Below are 20,808 nucleotides of genomic sequence, written 5' to 3'. Positions count from 1 at the left end.
AGGGAGTCTCAACCCAAGTTGCACAATAGAGTCACAATAGTAACTGATAAGGAGCTTTGACAAAATGCTGGTACCTGAGCTAGAGTGTCCCAGGCTAGCATGACATGTCAACACATTGGGGTGACTTTGCCTGTGGATGCATGTTTAAAGAGTTTCCAGATGATTCTAATTACTGCTGGAGTTGAGAACTACTATCTAGGTGATGCCCAGTGCTGATTCTTGTTCTGGAATTCTGAACCTGTTCAACACTGTGTTACTTATGCCTCATTTCTTCATTAATCCCTGACATGGAGCAAGAGTTTTCTACATAAACAATTTCCAGATAATTAAAGAGTACTCTGTTAAGCAGCAAAACTTTCACCCTTCTTTGATTTTTCTTCTTATACAAACATCAAAATCTTTTTGATGATTTAAAGTTACCACTACGGGACTTCCCTGCTGGCGCAGTGGTTAGGAATCCGCCTGCCAATGGAGGGGACACGGGTTCGATCCCTGGTCCGGGAAGATCCCACATGCCGTGGAGCAGCTAAGCCCCTGCGCCACACCTACTGAGCCTGTGCTCTAGAGCCCGTGAGCCACAACTACTGAAACCTGCGCTCCCTAGGGCCCACGCATTGCAACTACTGAAGCCCGCGTGCTCTAGGGCCTGCGTGCAGCAGCTCCTGAGCCCACATGCTGCAACTACTGAAGCCTGCGTGCTGCAGCTACTGAAGCCTGTGTGCCTAGAGCCCGTGCTCTGCAACAAGAGAAGCCACCGCAATGAGAAGCCCGTGCACCACAACGAAGAGTAGTCCCAGCTCGCCACAACCAGAGAAAGCCCGCGAGCAGCAATGAAGACCCAATGCGGCCAAAAATAAAGTAAAATTTTAAAAAAAGTAATAAAGTTACCACTATGGTCATTCTTTTGTGATTTATTCAATAAATATGCATTTGGCATCCACTGTGTTAGGTTCTTATGAAAAAATGTTATGGAGTAGTCAAAAGTTGGGTGGACCATGGGCCGGTAATAATAAAAATGATAACTAACATTTAAACGTTCATCAAGTACTTACTCTATGGTAGGCACTGTTCTAAGCACTGTATCTCATTTAATCCTCACAACTATCCTCTGAGGCAGGTACAATTATATCCCCATCTTACAGATGGGAAAACCAAGTCACAGATTCTGTACTTTCTCAAGTTCTCACAGCTGGTTTAGGCAGATCCAAGATTCAGATCAGTCCTCGATCTCTCTGTGTGATCTGAAACAATGTTGTTCCCCTGCTAGAGCTTCAGTTTCCTCCTGTGCAGAGTGACTCTGGGCCCCTTTGAACCCTCACGCCTTATGAGTCCATGTCCACCCCCAGGTCCCTTAGGAGGTCCCTCACCTGCATCAAGGAGAGCCTGCGTATCTTCGTTGACCTGGGGAAGAGAGACAAGGCTGCTGAGGCCTGGCTTGGGGCTGGGCGACTCCACTACCTCATGCAGGAAGACGAGCTGGTGGAGCTGTACCTGCAGGTAGGCCTCCTGCAGAGCTTATCTGCTGACCTGGGCCATGCGGGGAGGCAGCTGTACCCTCCAAAGTGATCAGCTAGAACTAGGGAGAGATGATGTCCTCGTCAAACCCTTGGAGCGATGGTCAACTCTGGGCTGCTCCGTGGACCCAAGATGGAAACGAAGGTGGTCTGGCAGGCTGAATACAAGCAGCAAAGGGCCAGTCCCCGAGTCCCATATGCACGTGTGAGCTCTCAAAGAACATGGTGGGAGACTCGCTCATCTGTCATGTCAGTTTTATCCATTTTTCCAAAACTTGACACACCTTGACTTCAGGGTTTTGCTGCAGTTTGAGGGAAGGTTGATGTGTGTGTGGTATCAACATTATTGTTCTTTTATGATTTTTTAGTTTGCATACCTTTAATATCTGAGATATAACATAGTATAGTGATTAAGTACCTGGGCTTTAACAAAGACAGGTGTGGAATCAAATCACAGCGCCATTGATTATGAACCGTGTGACTTTGGGCTTGCTACCTGAGCTCTCTGGGCCTCAGTTTCTTCATGGCTGGACCTGTCCCTAATAAAGATTAGGTATAACATCTACATAGTAAACATATGCATATAAACATTAACTAAGTGCTTGGGACCTAGTGAATGCTTAATAAATGGTATTTCATCATCATCATTATCTGCACAATACTGACATGATGGTATGTAAGATTTGCTCCATCAAAAATATGCCTGTTATCTTTTTTTCCTTCCCATTTCTCATTTTCTCCCCTTTTACTCCCCCTTACTCTATTACTTACAATCGCACAAATTCACTTCCACCGAGACTTAATCATGGTTGTATAGCATTGGTTGAAGCCTTACTATGCGTGGGAGGCTTTGCTAAACGCTTCACGTGCTTGATATAGTTTAATCCTCATTACAAATGCAGCAGGAGTCTCTACTGAAATTCCCATTTTACAGATGACACTCAGTGAGGCTGAGTAACTTGCCTAAAGTGATACAACTAGTAAGTGGTTAAAACTGCACACCAGCAGTGTGACTTAAAGCTTTTACTTGCAGACTCTATTCTGCCTTGGGATTTTAGAGCTGGAAGAATTACCAGAGAGCAGACAATTCAGTCTTGCCTTTCTGTCTCCAGGAGACAAAGGTCCAGAGGGAGCTATTGGGGTTGTTCATTGCTTGGTGACAGAACTCCTGACTCCAGGATTCCATCTCACTGCTTCTATCTTTTGTGTAGCTGCATATGCAATAAAAATAACTGAGGGGTCTTGCCCCAGTAATTCACTGTCCAGAACTGGTCCCAGGCACCCACAACCCTAGACTGCCACCTGACTTGATGTTCTGCAGTTATTCCCACTGAGGTGAATAATTCCTACCTAAGGATATTTGAGGTCCTTTGGCTGTGCTGCATATGTTGTGGTACATTTTCTACTTTCTCATCACATTTTGTTTAGGTGCAAATGTGAAGTAGCTTGTTCAAGGTAAAGGGGTCATAGGGGCCAGGAGAAGGGTTATGGGCTGAAAGACACTAGCATTTGTTTGCCACTAACTATTGATGTAAACTTGAAAGCTCCTTATTCTCAGCCTCAGTTTCTCCGTCTAGGAACTGTAGGTGTTGGATGAGATCACTCTTTCCAAATTTCAGTCATTTATACATCAAGTTTATAGTTTTGCCATATCCAGGTACCTCTGTACCATTATTTACTTATTTTTCTTTGACTCAACTTCAAATCAATTTAGCTTTTTACACTAAACAATGCTATCTAAAAGCAGAGGTTTTGATATATGATTAATCTTTTTTTCTGAAACACATTAAAATAAATACTTAACTATTACGAGATGTTTGTGTGCTGCTGAAAACCATTTCTAGGGCCACCAAAGTAATCTCTCATAGCATGGTGGGGAAATGCTGGACTAGGGAATCTTGAAGGCGTCTTACTAGCCTTATGAGTGTGAAGACAATTTAAGGTTCAGGGGACTTTAGCAGAGGGTTAAGCTAGAAGGTCAGGATCTCATTCTTGCCAGTCCTGTGGACATTTGGAAAGTCCTTCTCTCTGCCTTTGACAGCAGTTTCTGTCCCACTCAGGCAGCCATCCAGAAAGCCCTGAAGTCAGAGGAGCCCTCCCTGGCTCTCAGGCTCTACGAGGAAGCAGGTGATGTGTTCTTCAATGGGACCCGCCACAGGCATCGTGCGGTGGAGTATTACCGAGTAAGTTGTGGGCTGTACAGTTAGCAGTATCCCTAGCTAGGTTCTGGCACAAACGTGGGCAGGGCCACTTGGACTTCGCCCGGCATCCCCTTCCCCTGTCTTGCTGGTATTTCTTTGTCTTCCCTTCCTCATCCAGTGCCCACAGGCTCTCCCTGTCTTCAGTCTAGTAGGCTCTCAAAGAAGGAGCTGATAAACTCTGTCATTCTCAGGCTTGATAAATAAAGTATCTTTCCTGAGAGAACATACCATAATAATTACAACTTTTGGGTGCATAGTACTTTACAGTTTGTAGCACACTTTTATATTGACCAGAATGTTCCTATGTACATGGTATGGTGGGAGATGATTGGTCCATGGGTGAACACTTTTGCTTTACTATGTTTTCATTAAGTATGCATTAAGATATATTTAAAAAATTAAAAATGTATAATACCAGTTCATCAAACCTATGATATCACAGATATTATTGCAAAGAATGAGTCAAGAAAATAGAAGACAGTTGATTTAAGAAATAATACTAATTAAATAAATGTCCAGATGTTAAGCAGATATGTGAAGAATCATAATTGTTGTTCGTCACTGACTGAAGTTTGGGAAAACTCATTATCTTATTTGATCTTAAAATTTCACTTATTCAGATACTTATTCATTTGCTTGTTCAATTGTTTATTAAGTCATCAAACATTCATCAAGAGCCAGTATGTGCCAGGCACTGAGCTAGGGGTGAACAAGAAACATGTCCCTGACTATTGAGGTGCTCTTGGTCATACGCATTTTATAGATGAGAAAACTAAGGCTCGGAGAGATGAAGTGACCTGCCCAAAGTTCTATCATAATAAAAATAATAGAAATGACTATTTACTGGGGACTCTCAGACACTATGCACATACTGCACGTATGTACTTTGTAGGTTAGCACTGTGGGCGCTAAGGGAGTGTGTAGCTGGGGGGTGAGTAACTTCTCATGTGACCTTGAGGAAAGTCATCATCCCTTTCCTGCTGTCAGTTTCAGGGAGCCTGTTGACCTCTAGTTCTTCCACCTCTGAGGTCTGGGCAGAACAACCAAGAGCAAGGACCAGGAGAGCGAGTTGAGAAAAACCATGCATGGAAGGTGCCATCTCCCCCTTGGGTTTAGTCACTGCCATCCCTCAACCCCTGGCAGTAGGATGCAATACAGCCTCCTAGAGCATGGTATGTGCCAATGATTCTCAGCTAGACTGAGGTTCCTTGTGCCTCTGTTCTCAGGCTGGGGCTGTTCCCTTAGCAAGGAGGATGAAGGCAGTGAGAACCGAGCTCCGGATTTTCAACAAGCTGACAGAGCTGCAGATCAGCCTGGAAGGCTATGAGAAGGCTTTGGAATTTGCCACCTTGGCAGCCAGACTCAGCACAGTCGCAGGTTGGTGGTCCTAATTGTCCAGGGTATTGAATGGGAAGGGGTAACACTCCCTAAGGAGGGACAACAAAGTTGTAAGAGCATAGGCTCTGGAGTCAGACTCCGTGGGTTCAAATTCCAGTTTGAAGTGTCAGGGAGCCCCCAATTAAGCAAGCTACTTAACATCTATAAACCTCAAGTTTGTCATTGGCAAATCAGGATTAAAAATGGCACCCACAGCATGCCGTTGTTATGAAGACCGATGATAATACAGGTAAAACCCATAGCACAGTGCTTGGTACATAATAAGTCCTTGATAAGTGTTACCTGTACACACTAATTATTATATTATAGTTGGTATTATTGGTATTATTCTGAGTCCAGGGTAAATGGTATTTTATCCTATGCACAGGCAATGCCCCATTACAAAAGCACTGTGCCTTAACTTTTTAATTAGTTAATTATTAGTCAAGTACACATTTTCTCATGGAATTGAAATGTAAATGAAGGTCAGATTCCCGTTAACCTAACTCCCTCAGTAGCTGAAATAGCTTGCATTTACAACAAAAGCTGATGAGAAACAATGTAAGTCATTAAAACAGAAAAAAAAAAAAAGGCAGAATGAAAAAAGATAAACTCATCTTGAATGTTGGTGCTTGAGGAAAAGCAGGTTTTATTAGAGGAGGATTGATTAGATGTAAAGGCAAATGGAGTCTTCTGTAATAATTCTAGAAGGGATCTCTGGGCATTCTCAAGGGCATGAGATGTGGATGGTACTGGACTTTATTGTATTTAATTGCACTTCAGAGCTATCTCTCTTTTCCTACCTCTCCCTTTACTGCAGAAAACCTTATTTGTGCAACTGTCTGCTAATCTCAGGAAGACCTTGGGGGCCCAGGTAGCTCCCTCTGGAGCATTCTTTTTCCTTCCTTGGACAGAAGCTGAAAGGAGGCTATATCCACCATTTCATGTGATTCCCTGTGACTGGATTTTTCCATATCAGAGTTGGATTTTCTCTTTTAGCTTTGGCTTTTGGCTCTTTGAAGCCTAAAAGCGATGTTTTTAGATTGCATCAAATAGCCACCTTGCAAATGCTCCAAAAACACAATTGGAAGCCTTTGTTCTCTTTAAACGCTACTTTGTGTTAAAGGAGTTGTTAGTTATTGAAACAAGAAATCCACCCAAAACCAAAACAAGTCAAAGATCCCTTAGACACCAAGATTCTAAAGCATGAGTTAAAAGTGAATGGGTCTCTGTAGCTTATTTGAGACTGAAAGCTGGTGAAGGGTCAGAGGGTGACTGCTGCTGATGGCAGCCCCAGAGAAGAACTCTGAAGAGAGAGACTTCCATGTGGAGAAAACATTTGTTATATGAAGTTATTCATTGTCAGAAATTCTTAGCTACTCCATCAGGCTAGTCTTGTCACCATTCCCATCACAGAGATTTGGAAATAATTATTTCCCAGAATTCTGAGTTACAGTGACATCCACAATGAGAAAATTTTCCTCAGGAATTGTCCCAGAAAACCTTGTCCAGGACACATACTCCACTTAGTCCCTCTCATAGATCCCTGTGTTTTCTTTGTAGCACTTATCACAGGTGTAATCTTACCTTTGTGGGATTATTTAAGGAATGTCTGTGTCCTATGAGACAGTAAGCCTCATGTGGGCAGGACTTCTGCTTTGTTTGCTATGTCCCAAGCTCAGTCCCTGATACCTAGTAGATCTTCAAAGAATTGTACAGAATGAATGAGTGAACTAATGATGCAAAGTGTTGGCTTCAGGATATCTCTCTCAGTCTTCCAATTTCTAGGAGATCAGAGGCAGGAGCTGGTGGCCTTCCACCGTCTGGCGACTGTGTACTATTCCCTGCACATGTACGAGATGGCTGAGGACTGCTACCTGAAGACTCTGTCCCTCTGTCCACCCTGGTTGCAGAGCCCCAAAGAGGCCTTATACTATGCCAAGGTGTATTATCGTCTGGGCCGACTCACCTTCTACCAGCTGAAGGTAAGAGCCAGGCTTCCAAGGTCATCTGAGAGCTACTGTCCAACTATATTCTTTCCTCACCCTGAGCCTTCAGGGTAAAGTTGAGAGGGGTAAGATGGGGAGTGCTGTCTCATAGGGTGGGGAGTGGCTCCTCTGGGAACGCAATGACTCTTTTCACTTGGCCCCCTTGGAGACCTCAAAGAGGCTCCCATCTCTGCTGAGGAGACAAGTCCTAGTTCTTCTCTTTCCTTGCCCTGATGTGACTTCTGGGCCCACTCTATCTTTCAGGTACTATGGGCACATTGGTCTAGTGCCTGTGAGCTCCTCCAGGGCCTATGAAAAAATATGAGACCCAAAACAATACATGAGACCCCCAAACAAAAGAACTATAAGCTCCAAAATTAAAATCAAAATTAATTCTTAACTGTATGTCTAAAAATGTTATAGATTGATTAGTCAATTGCAACTCACTTCTTATAAAGTTGTATGAACTATTTTAGGAGAAATCTAGGTACGTGTTAACATGTTTGAGATAATAACACGCAGGGTCTTAGAATATAAGCAAGCCTAGGTCCTAAGAAGACCGTAGCCCTGACTCTCCTGTTTGCTCTGCTGGAGTTGAATCCAGAACTTCTTATTTTTCCAGCCACTTCTAGAACTGTGTGTGTGGTCTGTAATTCTGAGTTACAGTTCTGGCCCTTGAACCTTGTCCCTGGACACTGGCTTCCCTTACCAGAGGTCTCTGTCTGCTCCGGTACAACGCTTAATCTCTCCATACAGTGGCTTCTGAGTCACTCCTGTGTTTGGCCCCCAGGGGACCCTTAGGGCAGCTCTGTTGTCTTTTTCTTATTTGCCAGAGTGTTTCTGGCCTAAATTTATTATTGACTGATGAGGGTTAATGGGAACCAGTCATCCCTTTTTGAGTCTCACTGGAGGAACCACCTGTTCTGCATCCCAACCATTAGGGAGGGATGATGGGGTAGGGAAGGACTACCCCACAGTGATCTTGCCTTTGTCCCACAGCTCCCAGGAAGTGGGACAAGTACGTGTGATCTGATTGTATCAACCAAGGGCTCTGGGGATTTCAAGGGAAAGAGCTCAACTCAAACTAGCTTAAGCAAAGAAGGAGATTTTGTTGGCTCAAGGAATGAGGAAGTTCAGGTATAAGTTTAATTTCAGGTAGTTCTGGACGCTGGAGCTCAAATGTCATCATGGATTTCCCCACCTCTCTCTGTATCTCTTGGCTCTGAATGTTTCTGCTTCTCTCTTTTTCTCGGCCTCTTCTCCTCCAGTTATTGACAGGCTCAAGCACCCATGTAAAAGGTCACCCTTTTCTCTGTTAGGTCACACTTGAAAGGTGTAAAAGGCAACCATTTTCTCTGTTAGGTCACACTTGAAAGGTCCCAGGGAGTGACTTGGGACAGGTCAGCTTGAGTCATTTTCACATACCTGAAGCTCTGTGCCCAGGGCGATGCTGCTTCGTGATTGTCTGAGCTTTGGGTAAGGTGCCATCCCTGTGCCTGAGGAGGAGGGCCGCCAGGGTTAGCACTGTCACAGAACTGCAGTGGAGCTGGTAGGAGGAATTCCCCCAAGGAACCAGGAGGAGGGGGTGGGAAAGGATGTCAGGCAGACAAAAGCTAGCGTTCTTAGTTTTCCCTGCACTTCCTCCTCGCCTTTCCTGGAAATGTCTGCTAATGCTATCTCTTCTCTGCCCCCATGCCGGGGGTTAGGATGCCCACGATGCCACTGAATACTTCTGGCTGGCCCTGGCTGCAGCAGTCCTGCTGGGTGACGAGGAGCTGCAGGACATCATTAAGACCAGGCTGGACAACATCTGCCAGAGCCCCCTCTGGCATAGCAGCCCCTCTGGGCGTTCCTCAGAAAGGGCGCGGTGGCTGAGTGGCGGGGGCCTGGCCCTCTGAGGACAGCTGTCCCATCTCCGACCAGTTGCCGTGGTCAGAAGCTACCTCTCTGCTCTAGGCTCTTAATCTGGGGGCGGGGTTCAAGTCATCACCTGGCCCAGCCTCTCATCTCAGAATGGGAAGAGCATAGTCCAGAGGGAGAGGGCTCATTCCAGGTCACACAAGACATGGACGGTGGAGCAGGGATTAGGGGTCCTGGCTTTGTGTCTAGAACCTTTCCAATAGACTGTGGCCCTTCCACACATACAGACCCTGAAATGCACTTTCTAGACACACAGTTCTAGAGAAAATGAGACCCCTGCCCCTAGAAAAGCTGTCTCCTTCCCTCAGTGAAGAAATCAGGCGTTGCACTGGAGAGAAGACCAGCCCATTGGACTTTGTTCCCTTCACTGACTTTTCTCAGGGAAAGACCCCTCCCCTTGCCAGCAGAGAAACTAGTCATTTGTTTTTTTTCTCTCTTCAACCAGAGGAGGTGCCACTCCTCCTGTCACGGGCACTGGCAGGCGGGAATTCACCATGCTATTAGCTCAAAAGGCACAGCCTCAGAATGGCCAGGTGGAATGCACAGGAGGTGAGGTCTGATGTGGATGCACCACCTCCATCCTGCCCCGAGGCCCTGCTCCCTCATAACCTCCCATAAACCCAGGAGGAGGCTCCCAAGGGTCAAAGCCTAAAAATTGAGGACTAAGAAAGTTATGACATAAACTACATGTAAATAGTGTATACTATTAAATATTGCTCACTTACATTTATTCACACATTTGTCTCCTTAATAAGAGGGAAGATGAAAACTAGTTAGTTTTGCATATTTTATTCATTATGTATGAGCCACTAGGTCCGGCCCACACAGATAGCGAGGGAATTACCCAGGGTGTGGATACCAGCAGGTGGGGAGAAGCTGCCTACCACAGTATATGAGTCCCTTGATGACGGAATCAGGAATTTGCTAAGGCAGTGAGCTCCAAGTATGGTCCACTGACTGGCTTGGCCAGCAACATCAGCGTCACCTCTGAGATTGTTTGAATTGCAAATTTCAGGCTCCACCTAAGACCTCTGAAGCAGTCTCTGGGGCCAAGGATCCCTGGCTTTACCCTGTTTTCCAGGTGATTCTAATGCACACTAAAGCACAAGAAGCACTACTCTGGAACCATGGTTCTCAGAGAATGTGAAAAGGAATCACCTGGGGAACTTGCAGAAAATGAACTTTCTGGTTCTTACCCCAATAATTCTGATTCAGTAGGCCTGGGAGACACCCCAGGAACATGCATTATTAACGAGCATCTCGATTGACCCTGATGCTGGTGGTTCACTCTTGCTCGGAAATGTGGAAACATATAAGATCTAGCTATAGGGATCACCATCTGACCCCCAACAGCTTAGATTTACTGGAAGGCCCTCTGCCCTTACTTTCTAGCTTCTTGGAGCAACCAGGTGATTGGTGGTGTGGTGGGGTGGGATGGGGGTGGTGAGTTGAGTCAGTAGTGCACCTTCTAGTCACCGATGTTGTATACACATCGGTACATCTTATTTTCTCTTAGGAGCTTGGTTGCTTGTTAAAATGCTCTCTACTCTAGAGTAGTCTTCACCAGAAAGGAAATGAAGTGACTTAGTCCACTACCACGTAAGATAGATGTGGTTTTGCTCCCACCACAAACCATAAAATCCCCAAGGGAGGGATGTTGAAGATGAGTCTAACCTCCCATGCAGAGTCCTTTCAGCAACATTCCTGGGAGACTGACAGGGCACATGCATGCCAGAATGGCTACGAATCTCGTGTTTGCAGAAGGCTTGCTTGGCTCTGGGACCCATGCCATGAACCATTCCCCACTTGTCTCAGGTTACAGACCCTCTCTCTTTTCCCCACTGACCTATTACTCTTCCCTGGCCAGATGCCAATTTCTGTCCCTCTGATACTGTGGTTCCTATAACTGGTATTGGCTGGTGGGTGGAGAGTAAAGAGGGTCATTACCATACTTAATGTGATTTAATGTTTTATTTTAACATTACATTAAGACTTTTCCTCTCCTCAGCAGCTACATCTTACCGTTGGCTCACATTGAGCTTATCATGTGAAGTCTCTTCTCGCATGAGTTTCTGTTTGGCCAGATATTTCTCAATTTTTACAAGTATACATATATATATACACACACACACATAAATACCTACACACACATATATCTATACATGTATATATATTTAGGTGAAGGGCATTATATCTACCCATTTTATACTTCATTGGGAAATTTGGCTAAACTTTTCTGATTCTGTGTACTTTTTAAAATTGAACTATAGTTGATTTACAATGTTGTGTTAATTTCTGCTGTACAGCAAAGTGATTCAGTTACACATACATATTCTTTTAAAAACTCTTTTCCATTATGGTTTATCACAGGATATTGAATATAGTTCCCTGTGCTGCACAGTAGTACCTTATTGTTTATCCATTCTGTATATAGTGGTTTGCTTCTGCTAACTCCGAACTCTCAATCCACCCCTCTCCGAACCTCTCCCCCTTGGCAACCACAAGTCTGTTCTCTATGTCTGTGAGTCGTTTTCTGTTTCCTAGGTAGGTTCATTTGTGTCATATTTTAGATTCCACATAGAAGCGATGATATCATATGGTATTTCTCTTTCTCTGAGTCCATCCATGTTGCTGCAAATGACATTATTTCATTCCTTTTTATGGCTGAGTAGTATTCCACTGTGTATATATACCACATCTTCTTTATCCATTCATCTGTTGCTGCACATTTAAGTTGCTTCCATATCTTGGCTATTGTGAATAGTGCTGCTATGAACATAGGGGTGCAGGTATCTTTTTGAATTGTAGTTTCGTTTCGATGTATGCCCAAGAATGGGATTGCTGGATCATATGGGAACTCTATTTTTAGTTTTTTAAGGAACCTCCGTACTGTTTTCCATGGTAGCTACACCAATGTACATTCCTACCAATGGTGTAGGAGGGTTCCCTTTTCTCCACACCCTCTCTAGCATTTGTTATTTGTAGACTTTTTAATGATGGCCATTCTGCCTGGTATGAGGTGGTACCTCATTGTCGTTTTGATTTGCATTTCTCTAATAATTAGCTATGATGAGCATCTTTTCAGGTGCCTCTTGGCACCTGTATGTCTTCTTTGGAGAAATGTCTATTTAGGTCTTCGGCCCATTTTTCGATTGGGTTGGCTGTTTTTTTGTTGTTGAGTTGTATGAGCTATTTGTATATTTTGGAAATTAAGCCCTTGTCAGTCGCATCATTTGAAAATATTTTCTCCCAGTCTGTAGGTTGTTTTTTGTTTTGTTTCTCATTGCCTTTGCTGTACAAAAGCTTGTCAGTTTGATTAGGTCCCATTTTGTTTATTTTTGCTTTTATTTCTGTTGCCTTGGGAGACTGACTGAGAAAACATTGGTACGATTTATGTCAGAGAATGTTTTGCCTATGTTTTCGTCTAGGAGTTATATGGTGTCATGTCTTATGTTTAAGTCTTTAAGGCATCTTGAGTTTGTTTTTGTGTATGGTCCAAAGGTGTGTTCTAACTTCATTGATTTCCATGCAGCTGTCCAACTTTCCCAACAACACTTACTGAAGAGACTGTATTTTTTTCTATTGTGTATTCTTGCCTCCTTTGTAAAAGATTAATTGACTGTAAGTGTGTGGGTTTATTTCTGGGCTGTCTCTTCTGTTCCGTTGATCCGTGTCTGTTTTTGTGCCAGTACCACACTGTTTCGATTACTGTAGCTTTCTAGTATTGTCTGAAGTCTGGGAGGATTATGTCTCCTGCTTTTGTTCTTTTTTTTTTTTTTTAATTTTTATTTATTTATTTGGTTGTGCCGGGTCCTAGTTGTGGCGCTCAGGCTCTTCAGTTGCAGCAGGCGGGCTCCCTAGCTGGGCATGCAAACTCCTACCCATGGCATGCACGTGGGATCCAGCTCCCCGCCCAGGGATCGAACCCGGGCTCCCTGCACTGGGAGTGCAGAGTCCCAACCACTGCGCCACCAGGGAAGTCCCCTTGCTTTTGTTCTTTTTTCTCAGGATTGCTTTGGTAATTCTGGGTCCTTTATGGTTCCATATAAATTTTAGGATTGTTTGTTCTAGTTATGTGAAAAATGTCATGGGTAATCTGATAGGGATCTCATGAAATCTGTAGGTTGCTTTGGGTAGTATGGCCATTTTAACAATATTAATTCTTCCAATCCAAGAGCGTGGGATATCTTTCCATTTCTGTGTGATTCTGTGCACTTTGGTTTACCTGTAAATCTGGTAAATTTGCCCTTGACCAGGTCAGTTATAAAAATGTTCAGCACATTTCCAAAGACAAGGATAAGGCTATTGTTTAAAATGGGAAAAACATTGTGCTGTATCATTGAAATGACTACATCCTGTATGCAAATTACTCTGCTGAAATATTCTTTAAAAGTGTCTGAAAATTCCATTTTAAAAATGTGGTGAACTGTTCATCCTGGAATCATGTTGATGCTGTTTTTCATGATCCACAGAGAGTGAGTGAAGTGGTGTTTGGGACTGGTTTCTATTTAAACAGGTTTTATTACTCATAGGTAGTAGCCAAAGATGAATCAGTTACCCTCTTTGATCCTAATCCTCCCCCAAAACTTAGTGGCCTGCCTGGCTTCTGGCTCCTTGCATCTAATCTAAATAAAGAACAAGGAGGGAGTTACAACCTTGCCGAAAACTTGTAACGTTTTCTCAGCTTTCAGTTACATTACTTCCCTATTCAACCGTGCTAATGCTTTGAAATCTAATATTGCTTTTATCCTTTTCTTATTTGCTTTTCCATTATTTAAGATGTCTTTATATTGTGTGTGTGTTTGCTTGTGCTTTGTAAGTAAAATGTAACTTTTTTTAACATTTTTACTGGAGTATAATTGCTTTACAGTGTTGTGTTAGTTTCTGCTGTATAACAAAGTGAATCAGCTATACGTATACATATATCCCCATATCCCCTCCTTCTTGCATCTCCTTCCCACCCTCCTTATCCCACCCCTCTAGGTGGTCGCAAAGCACCGAGCTGATCTCCCTGTGCCATGCAGCTGCTTCCCACTAGCTATCTATTTTACATTTGGTAGTGTATATATGTCAATGCTACTCTCTCACTTCGTCCCAGCTTACCCTTCCCCCTCCCCGTGTCCTCAAGTCCATTCTCTATGTCTGCGTCTTTATTCCTGTCCTGCCCCTAGGTTCATCAGAACCTTTTTTTTTTTTTTTTTAGATTCCATATATATGTGTTAGCATACGGTATTTGTATTTCTCTTTCTGACTTACTTCACTCTGTATGACAGACTCTAGGTCTATCCACCTCACTACAAATAACTCAGTTCCGTTTCTTTATATGGCTGAGTAATATTCCATTGTATATATGTGCCACATCTTCTTTATCCGTTCATCTGTCGATGGACACTTAGGTTGCTTCCATGTCCTGGCTATTGTAAATAGAGCTGCAGTGAACATTGTGGTACATGACTCTTTTTGAATTATGGTTTTCTCAGGGTATATGCCCAGTAGTGGGATTGCTGGGTCGTATGTAGTTCTATTTTTAGTTTTTTAAGGAACCTCCATACTGTTCTCCATAGTGGCTGTATCAATTTACATTCCCACCAACAGTGCAAGAAGGTTCCCTTTTCTCCACACCCTCTCCAGCATTTATTGTTTGCAGATTTTTTGATGATGGCCATTCTGACTGGTGTGAGGTGATACCTCATTGTAGTTTCGACTTGCATGTCTCTAATGATTAGTGATGTTGAGCATCTTTCATGTGTTTGTTGGCCATCTGTATATCTTCTTTGGAGAAATGTCTATTTAGGTCTTCTGCCCATTTTTGGATTGGGTTGTTTGTTTTTTTGATATTGAGCTGAATGTAACTCTTTGACAGAAGTTTATCTGGGGAAGGAAGTATATAGGGGTGGACGGTTTCAGAAATGAAGGGAGAAACAGTTCACCAGGGGGTGGGAAGACCTGGATCTTGGTCTTGAATTTGACATTAAATTATGATGTGACCCTTGGGCATGTCACTTAACCTCTATAAACTTCAGATCTCTGATCTCTAATATAAAAAGTATGACCTCCTCCAGGTTCCTTTTCAGAAATTTCCAAGCTGGTTATTTCCAAGCCATATGAACAGGAAGAGAGACTTGTATCTGGAAGATGAAAGCATGTTTTTATGGCCCAGTTATTTTCTCTTCTTTTTTACAGGTGAGTAAACTGAAAAACAGAAAAGTAATTTTCTCCCTGCCACACAGGTAGTTGTGGCAAAGCCAGCAGTACCCTGGGTCCAAGGACTTAGCTGCACAAATGATTCCTTCGGGGCGATTTTCAGTTTTATGCATGCGTGCATACGTGCACATATGTGTGCACGTATGTGCACATGCATATGCACACTTGCATTTATCACCGTATGTGCCACCTGAACAACCACTTACCAGTTTTTTTCTAAATTGATTTACTTCCTTTACTCAATATTAATTTTATAAAGGATGACTGGTCTATGCAGAAGAAAAACGTATTGCTTTCTAGAAAAAGAATTACATAAATAAAAACAAATACAGTGAAAACAAACAATGCACTAAATTCAAGCTAGATCCTGTTGCTTATGGCAAGTGCCCAGCCTAGGCTTGATCTGACATTACTTGAAAATAAAGAGATTAACATTTGGCAGGGAGTGTTGAAGACAAACTAACACAGTTCTCCTTGAGCAATCAGGGAAACAGAGCAAGCAGTGCAAACGACTGACCTCCTCACAATGGGAGTCAATGCTATTCAGTGCCATGTCTGGCTGCACACTTCCCACTTCAGGGACGCTGGGACTCAGTTGTATAAGAGGGAAGGGGCAGATATGAATATGGTCCAGGATGGGAAGCACTGTGATGGGAGCTAATTACAGGGTGCAATGAGAATTCAGGGGAGAGGATTTAACCCAGGCATGGGAGCAAGAGTATCAGGGAGGGCTCCCTGGAGGAAGTGACATCTAAACTGAATCCTGAGAGAGAGAGATCTATTTAATTCTACCTGCAGCCTGGGTGGGGTTCACAGACAGGGTATGTGTCAAGAAAGGTCCAGAGGGTGGAGAGGGCCTGGTGTTTTCTGAGAACAGCAATGAGTTGAACAAAGCTGGAGCAGAGTCAGGGAGGTAGGGAAGGGAAGTGAGAGAAGACTCTGGAGAAGGGAGCTGGAGACAGATCCTGAGTATGAGGGTGAGCCACAAAAAGGTTCTAAGCAGGTAAGCGAGCCATGCTCAGATTTGTGCTTTGGAAAGATGAATCTGGAAGCAGCCTGAGAACAGATTACAGAGCAGCAGGAGGGAAGGTGGGAGACCCATTAGCTGGATATTGCAACAACACACTCCAGCTTTTATTTGGATTTCACCAGTTTTTCCCCCAAGTCCTTTTTATGATCCAGGGTCCAGGGTACCACATTGCATTTAGCTGTCACGTTTCCCTAGTCATCTCTGACCTGTGATAGTCTCTCAGTCTTTACTTGTTTTGCATGATCTTGACCTCCTTCCCTTTTGATAATTGCTCCCATTGGGATGTGTGGACAAGGGAAAGGGAGGAAGGAAAAATTAAAGAGGATGAGTCATGCCCTCACCAAGGTAGCAGTTCCTAGTGGGGGCAAGGGAGTCAGGCATACGTGGGTTAGAATCTGTCTCTTACTAGCTGTGTGACCTTCAGCAAATTAATTAACTTCTCTGAGCCCAGTGTTGTAAGAATTGTATCAGCACACGTAAAAGTACTGAACACACTCAATGCCTGGCACATAGTGTAAACACTAGGTGATCTGATAGATTTGTTTACCTTCTTTATTTCATAGATGAGGAAATGGCTGAGGCACATCTATCTTTGGGAGCAGGCCTTTACCTAAGGAAGAAAGAAGCCTGATCCAAGACTTAAAACAAATGAGGCTATTTTTAAAGCAAATTAATAAAATGGTTTATGTTCTAAAAGACGCCTACTATGACCCAACCACTATTTATTTTAAAGTTTATTTAAAGTTTAAAGTTTATTTATTTTAAAGTTAAGATTTACTCTTTTCTATACTAGGTTTTATTTGCCACTTTACAATTCAATCATATTTTGTTTCTTTCTTGGTGTAAGTCCTGAAGTTTGGAAGTGCAGCCAGACTTAGAGCAGTGGCTGGGAACGCTGTCCTGCATTCAAGGGCACCTGGGTCTGAAGTTGGCTGAGTGACTGGGCAAGTTACTGTATACTCTTCAGCCTCAATTTTAGCTCTGCTTCGAGTTTTACTTGAGACCTCAAGTATGGATGACTAGGTATGAGCCCTCAATTCATGGTAGCTCTCATACTGAAGCAGGACTAAGCAGATTCTTAGTAAATGTATCTGGTTCTGGGCTCCATTATCTTAAGACAGGGGTGTGTGTTAGGGTTGCTGGTCTCTTGGGACCTTTACCTCTTGGTGAGACCTCTTGGTGGAGGCCTATCTCTTGGATGGGACAGCACATCATTCCAAGTCTGTACTCCTCTGGTCCCCCAGCCCTAGTCAGTTATTTTAGAACTCAGGGGCATTAGAGGATGGAGGCTGCTGGCGGTCCCAGCTCTGAGAACATGCAGTCGGTTCACCTTCCTCCAAGGGGTGTAGTCTGCCCAGTGAAGCAGAGACATGTGGCTGCTTAGGGGCTGGGGAGGCTCTGCCCAGCTGTGATGTGTGATAGGGCAGAGGTGAGACCAAGGATAACTCAGTCACTGGGCTGCTCAGCTTTGTTTTCAGGAGAGACTGTGGAGGCAGGTGGGAGGGAAGGACACTGTGCTTTCAGAATTATTTTAAAGGTGAGAACGCCAGCTGCCACTTCTAGTGCTGCCTTGGACTCATTGCACAGGGCATCAGGCTAGCTCAAGGGGTGCATTCCCCCCCAGGTAAGCTTCCAGACAGGGTATGGGGTGGATGGCTGAGGTCTTCCTTCTCCATGAGAAATCAAGAGTTCCAGCAGGGGGCAGTAATGTCTCTCCTAAGTAGTATATCATTACCAAAGAGTGTGTTTAGGAGCTCTGGATCAGCCTACAGCAATGCCTTTCAAATTTTTTGTTTGTTTGTTTGGTTTGGTTTTTACTATGACACACAGTAAGAAATGCCTTTTACATTATATCTCAGTATGCATATGCACAAATATACCTATAGTATCTGTTTGACAAAACACCATTTGTGCTTACAATATGAAATGCACTTTGATCTATTCTATTCATTTTTAAAAACATTCTATTCTAATTAAAAAATACCCAGTTTATGATCTGCTAAATTGATTTCTAGATTCACTAATCTGCAGTTTGAAAAGCACTGACCTGGAGGGCTCTGGCTTTTGTTCTTTCATATATATCATTTGATGGAACAACTTAATTGAGACCAGAGAATGTGTACATATCAAAACAAAAATAACGGTTGAGATTTTTGAATGAACGTTATGCACTAGTCCCTATGCAAAACCTTTTTGAGAACTCTCTCATGTAATCCAACAACATTTTGAGGAAGATACTATTGTTTTTATCTCCACTGAGGTTTAGAAAATGGAAGTGGCTTGCTTAAGTCCACAGTTAGTAAGTGGTCGAGGTGAGAGTTGAACTCATGTCTCCCTGATGCTGGAACTAGGGTGCGAACCCATTACATTATACTGTGCGTCTATATAAGGTGACACATCACTGGGACAGGTACCATCACTAATGTGATCATGAGTAGAAGCAAGGTTAAAACTTGTTTCAGCAGCCTGGAATGTTAGGCTGAAATCAATATGGTGATTCTGGTGAGTCAAAAAATTAATTACTCTAGAACAGGATTGGAGAGAACTGATTTTCTAGGAGATCTTGAAAAAAAATATGAAGGTTATCACTGACCACAGACAGGTAACAGTCCGGAAGAAATGATAAACCATCTTTCCCAAATGGAAAATGAAAGGAGGAATAGAAAGTTTATAATGTCACAATGGTGATAGATCAGAACAAATTATAAATTAGATTTTAAAGATTCCAGGTGAGGAGTGGGGTGAATTTGCAAGAGACCCCTAAGCCAATAGTAGAAGACTGTGGATACCTGAGCAAGTGAGGCAGCCAGGTGAATGGAGCTTTGTGGGGCTTGAATGGCAGCAGCAGAAGGGAGGTCACAGACGTGAGAGAATTACCTACTTTTGATATCATGGGAAAGCTGGTGGGGATACCATCATCCTCCAAATGTGTCTTGTGAAACAAATAACCAGGGAGAAGCCCATGCTCATGTTAAGATGTTTTAATTCTTATGCGTAAACTGTGTTAGGAACAGGTTTTTTAACTGACTCACAATATGTAGGAATGCTTATCTATTTTCTTAACCTTCTATTTTATTTTTATTTGGGATTGCAAATTTTTGCCTATGCAAATTTTTACCTATTGCAAATTCTTTATCTCTGGAAAGAAGTTTTAAGTAAGTGATCTCTTCTGTCTTTGATTCTAACATATTAGATGTAGACTATGATATTTAAACCTAATGTATATGACTCTCAACTACTTTACCTTCCTTGCATGGGCCAAATATTATGTGTGAAGGTGACATTTTTGTTCTTGAACTTTCTTGTAAATTGAGAACTTTGATGTTTGTTCATCTGGGGATATTTTGGACATCTGCTTCATAGAGATGCTCATAGGAACGCCCCTGACGTCTGCACATTGCCCCAGACAGCAGTGACACTAGTTACATCTGCTTTCCTCCCCAGGGCAACTGCCAAGGGCCAGGCTGAAATAACAGCTGCATGGTAATCCCGGTGACCAAACAGCTACTTATTCATGAGATAAACAAAACAGACTTTTGTCTGTCCTAGAACATGTAGCTTTGGGTCTCTAGTGGGTGGAGGGAAGGATAGCCAAACAGAGAGATGACTTGGAGGATCTGCATTTTTGGTTGTTTTAAAGTCCTAAGGGATTATTTAGATTTATAATCTGACCCTCTTCCAAGTCCTGTGGCATTCCTTTGTTTTCTTTCCAGTTAAAGTCTGTGTCTTTCTTTCTTCTTGTATCCTTAGATTAGACTCTCCCTCTTTCATGTGCTTGTAGATCCCTGTACTTTTGCAGCAGGGCACTCATCACAGTTTATAATTATACTGTCTGTTTGGCTTTTTAAAAATATTCCTGTGCACCACCTAGATTGGAAGCTCCATGAGAGCAGGGACCTTGCCTGTGTCACTCACCTCTATATTCCCAGAGTTGTTCCCAGTGTCTGACACATGGTAGAAGCTCAATAAAGGTTTGATGAATGGGTTAATAAAGAAAAAATGAATGAATGAAACTTCTGATTCAGGTTGTGACCACTTCTCATCACTTATGAGAGGGAGAAAGTATTAAGACCATAATCTACCTGCTTTTTGCTCATGAGAGACATAGGGAATTAGGTGATAAGGCTGCTCACACTGCTAGCAGGTGCTCAGTAAAAGTTTATTGAGAATAATAAGCATAATTTTCATTTGTTGAGGATGAATTGCTGTAGATGTGCTGGTCTCTTCCTAATTTTCAGTGAAGTACCAATTATGATAAGGGATAATCACAGTCTTTTACTGAGTCCCTGCCCTGTGCTAGGCATGGTGCTAAGTAATACACCTATAGTATTTGACTTGATCCTCCAAATGACCCTACAAAGAACGTGTTATTATCCCCACTTTCCAGATGAAAGAATCTAGGCTCAAAGTAGTTAAGACACTTGCAGAGATTCAAAATCAGTTCTATCTGATCTGAAAATCAGTGCTTTCAATAACTATGTAATTCTGGTTTCACATTTTCTTTTTAGAACTTAGGATCTTGAAGAGAACAATTTTCCTTGTGAACATTTGATGGTTCCCCTTTGTCTTAAGGA

General features: G+C 42.9%; 1 protein-coding gene across 16 annotated transcripts in view; it reads left to right on the top strand.

Annotated features, from left to right (window-relative positions):
- SH3TC2 (SH3 domain and tetratricopeptide repeats 2) overlaps positions 1–20,808 on the top strand; it is a 125,155-nt gene that overhangs the window by 52,838 nt on the left and 51,509 nt on the right. For 3 of the 16 annotated variants that reach the window (XR_011073119.1, XR_011073120.1, XM_068536152.1), the window contains exons 13-17: positions 1,347–1,497; positions 3,575–3,697; positions 4,942–5,092; positions 6,881–7,077; positions 15,063–15,183. Coding sequence is in view for 13 of the 16 variants with exons in the window: in XM_068536152.1 (XP_068392253.1) it covers positions 1,347–1,497; positions 3,575–3,697; positions 4,942–5,092; positions 6,881–7,077; positions 15,063–15,183 (743 nt within the window). In the remaining 3 variants the exon portion in view is untranslated. Of the gene's footprint in view, positions 1–416; positions 884–1,346; positions 1,498–3,574; positions 3,698–4,941; positions 5,093–6,880; positions 7,078–8,786; positions 9,731–15,062; positions 15,184–16,797; positions 16,941–20,808 lie in introns of those variants that run through there. The other 13 variants (XM_068536149.1, XM_068536155.1, XR_011073121.1 and 10 more) reach the window with 10 other exon arrangements.

This window comes from Eschrichtius robustus, chromosome 2, assembly GCF_028021215.1.
Source record: "Eschrichtius robustus isolate mEscRob2 chromosome 2, mEscRob2.pri, whole genome shotgun sequence".
Lineage (NCBI taxonomy): Eukaryota > Metazoa > Chordata > Mammalia > Artiodactyla > Eschrichtiidae > Eschrichtius > Eschrichtius robustus.
Note: the sequence above shows the minus strand (reverse complement) of the source record. Positions and strands in the feature narration are given on the sequence as shown.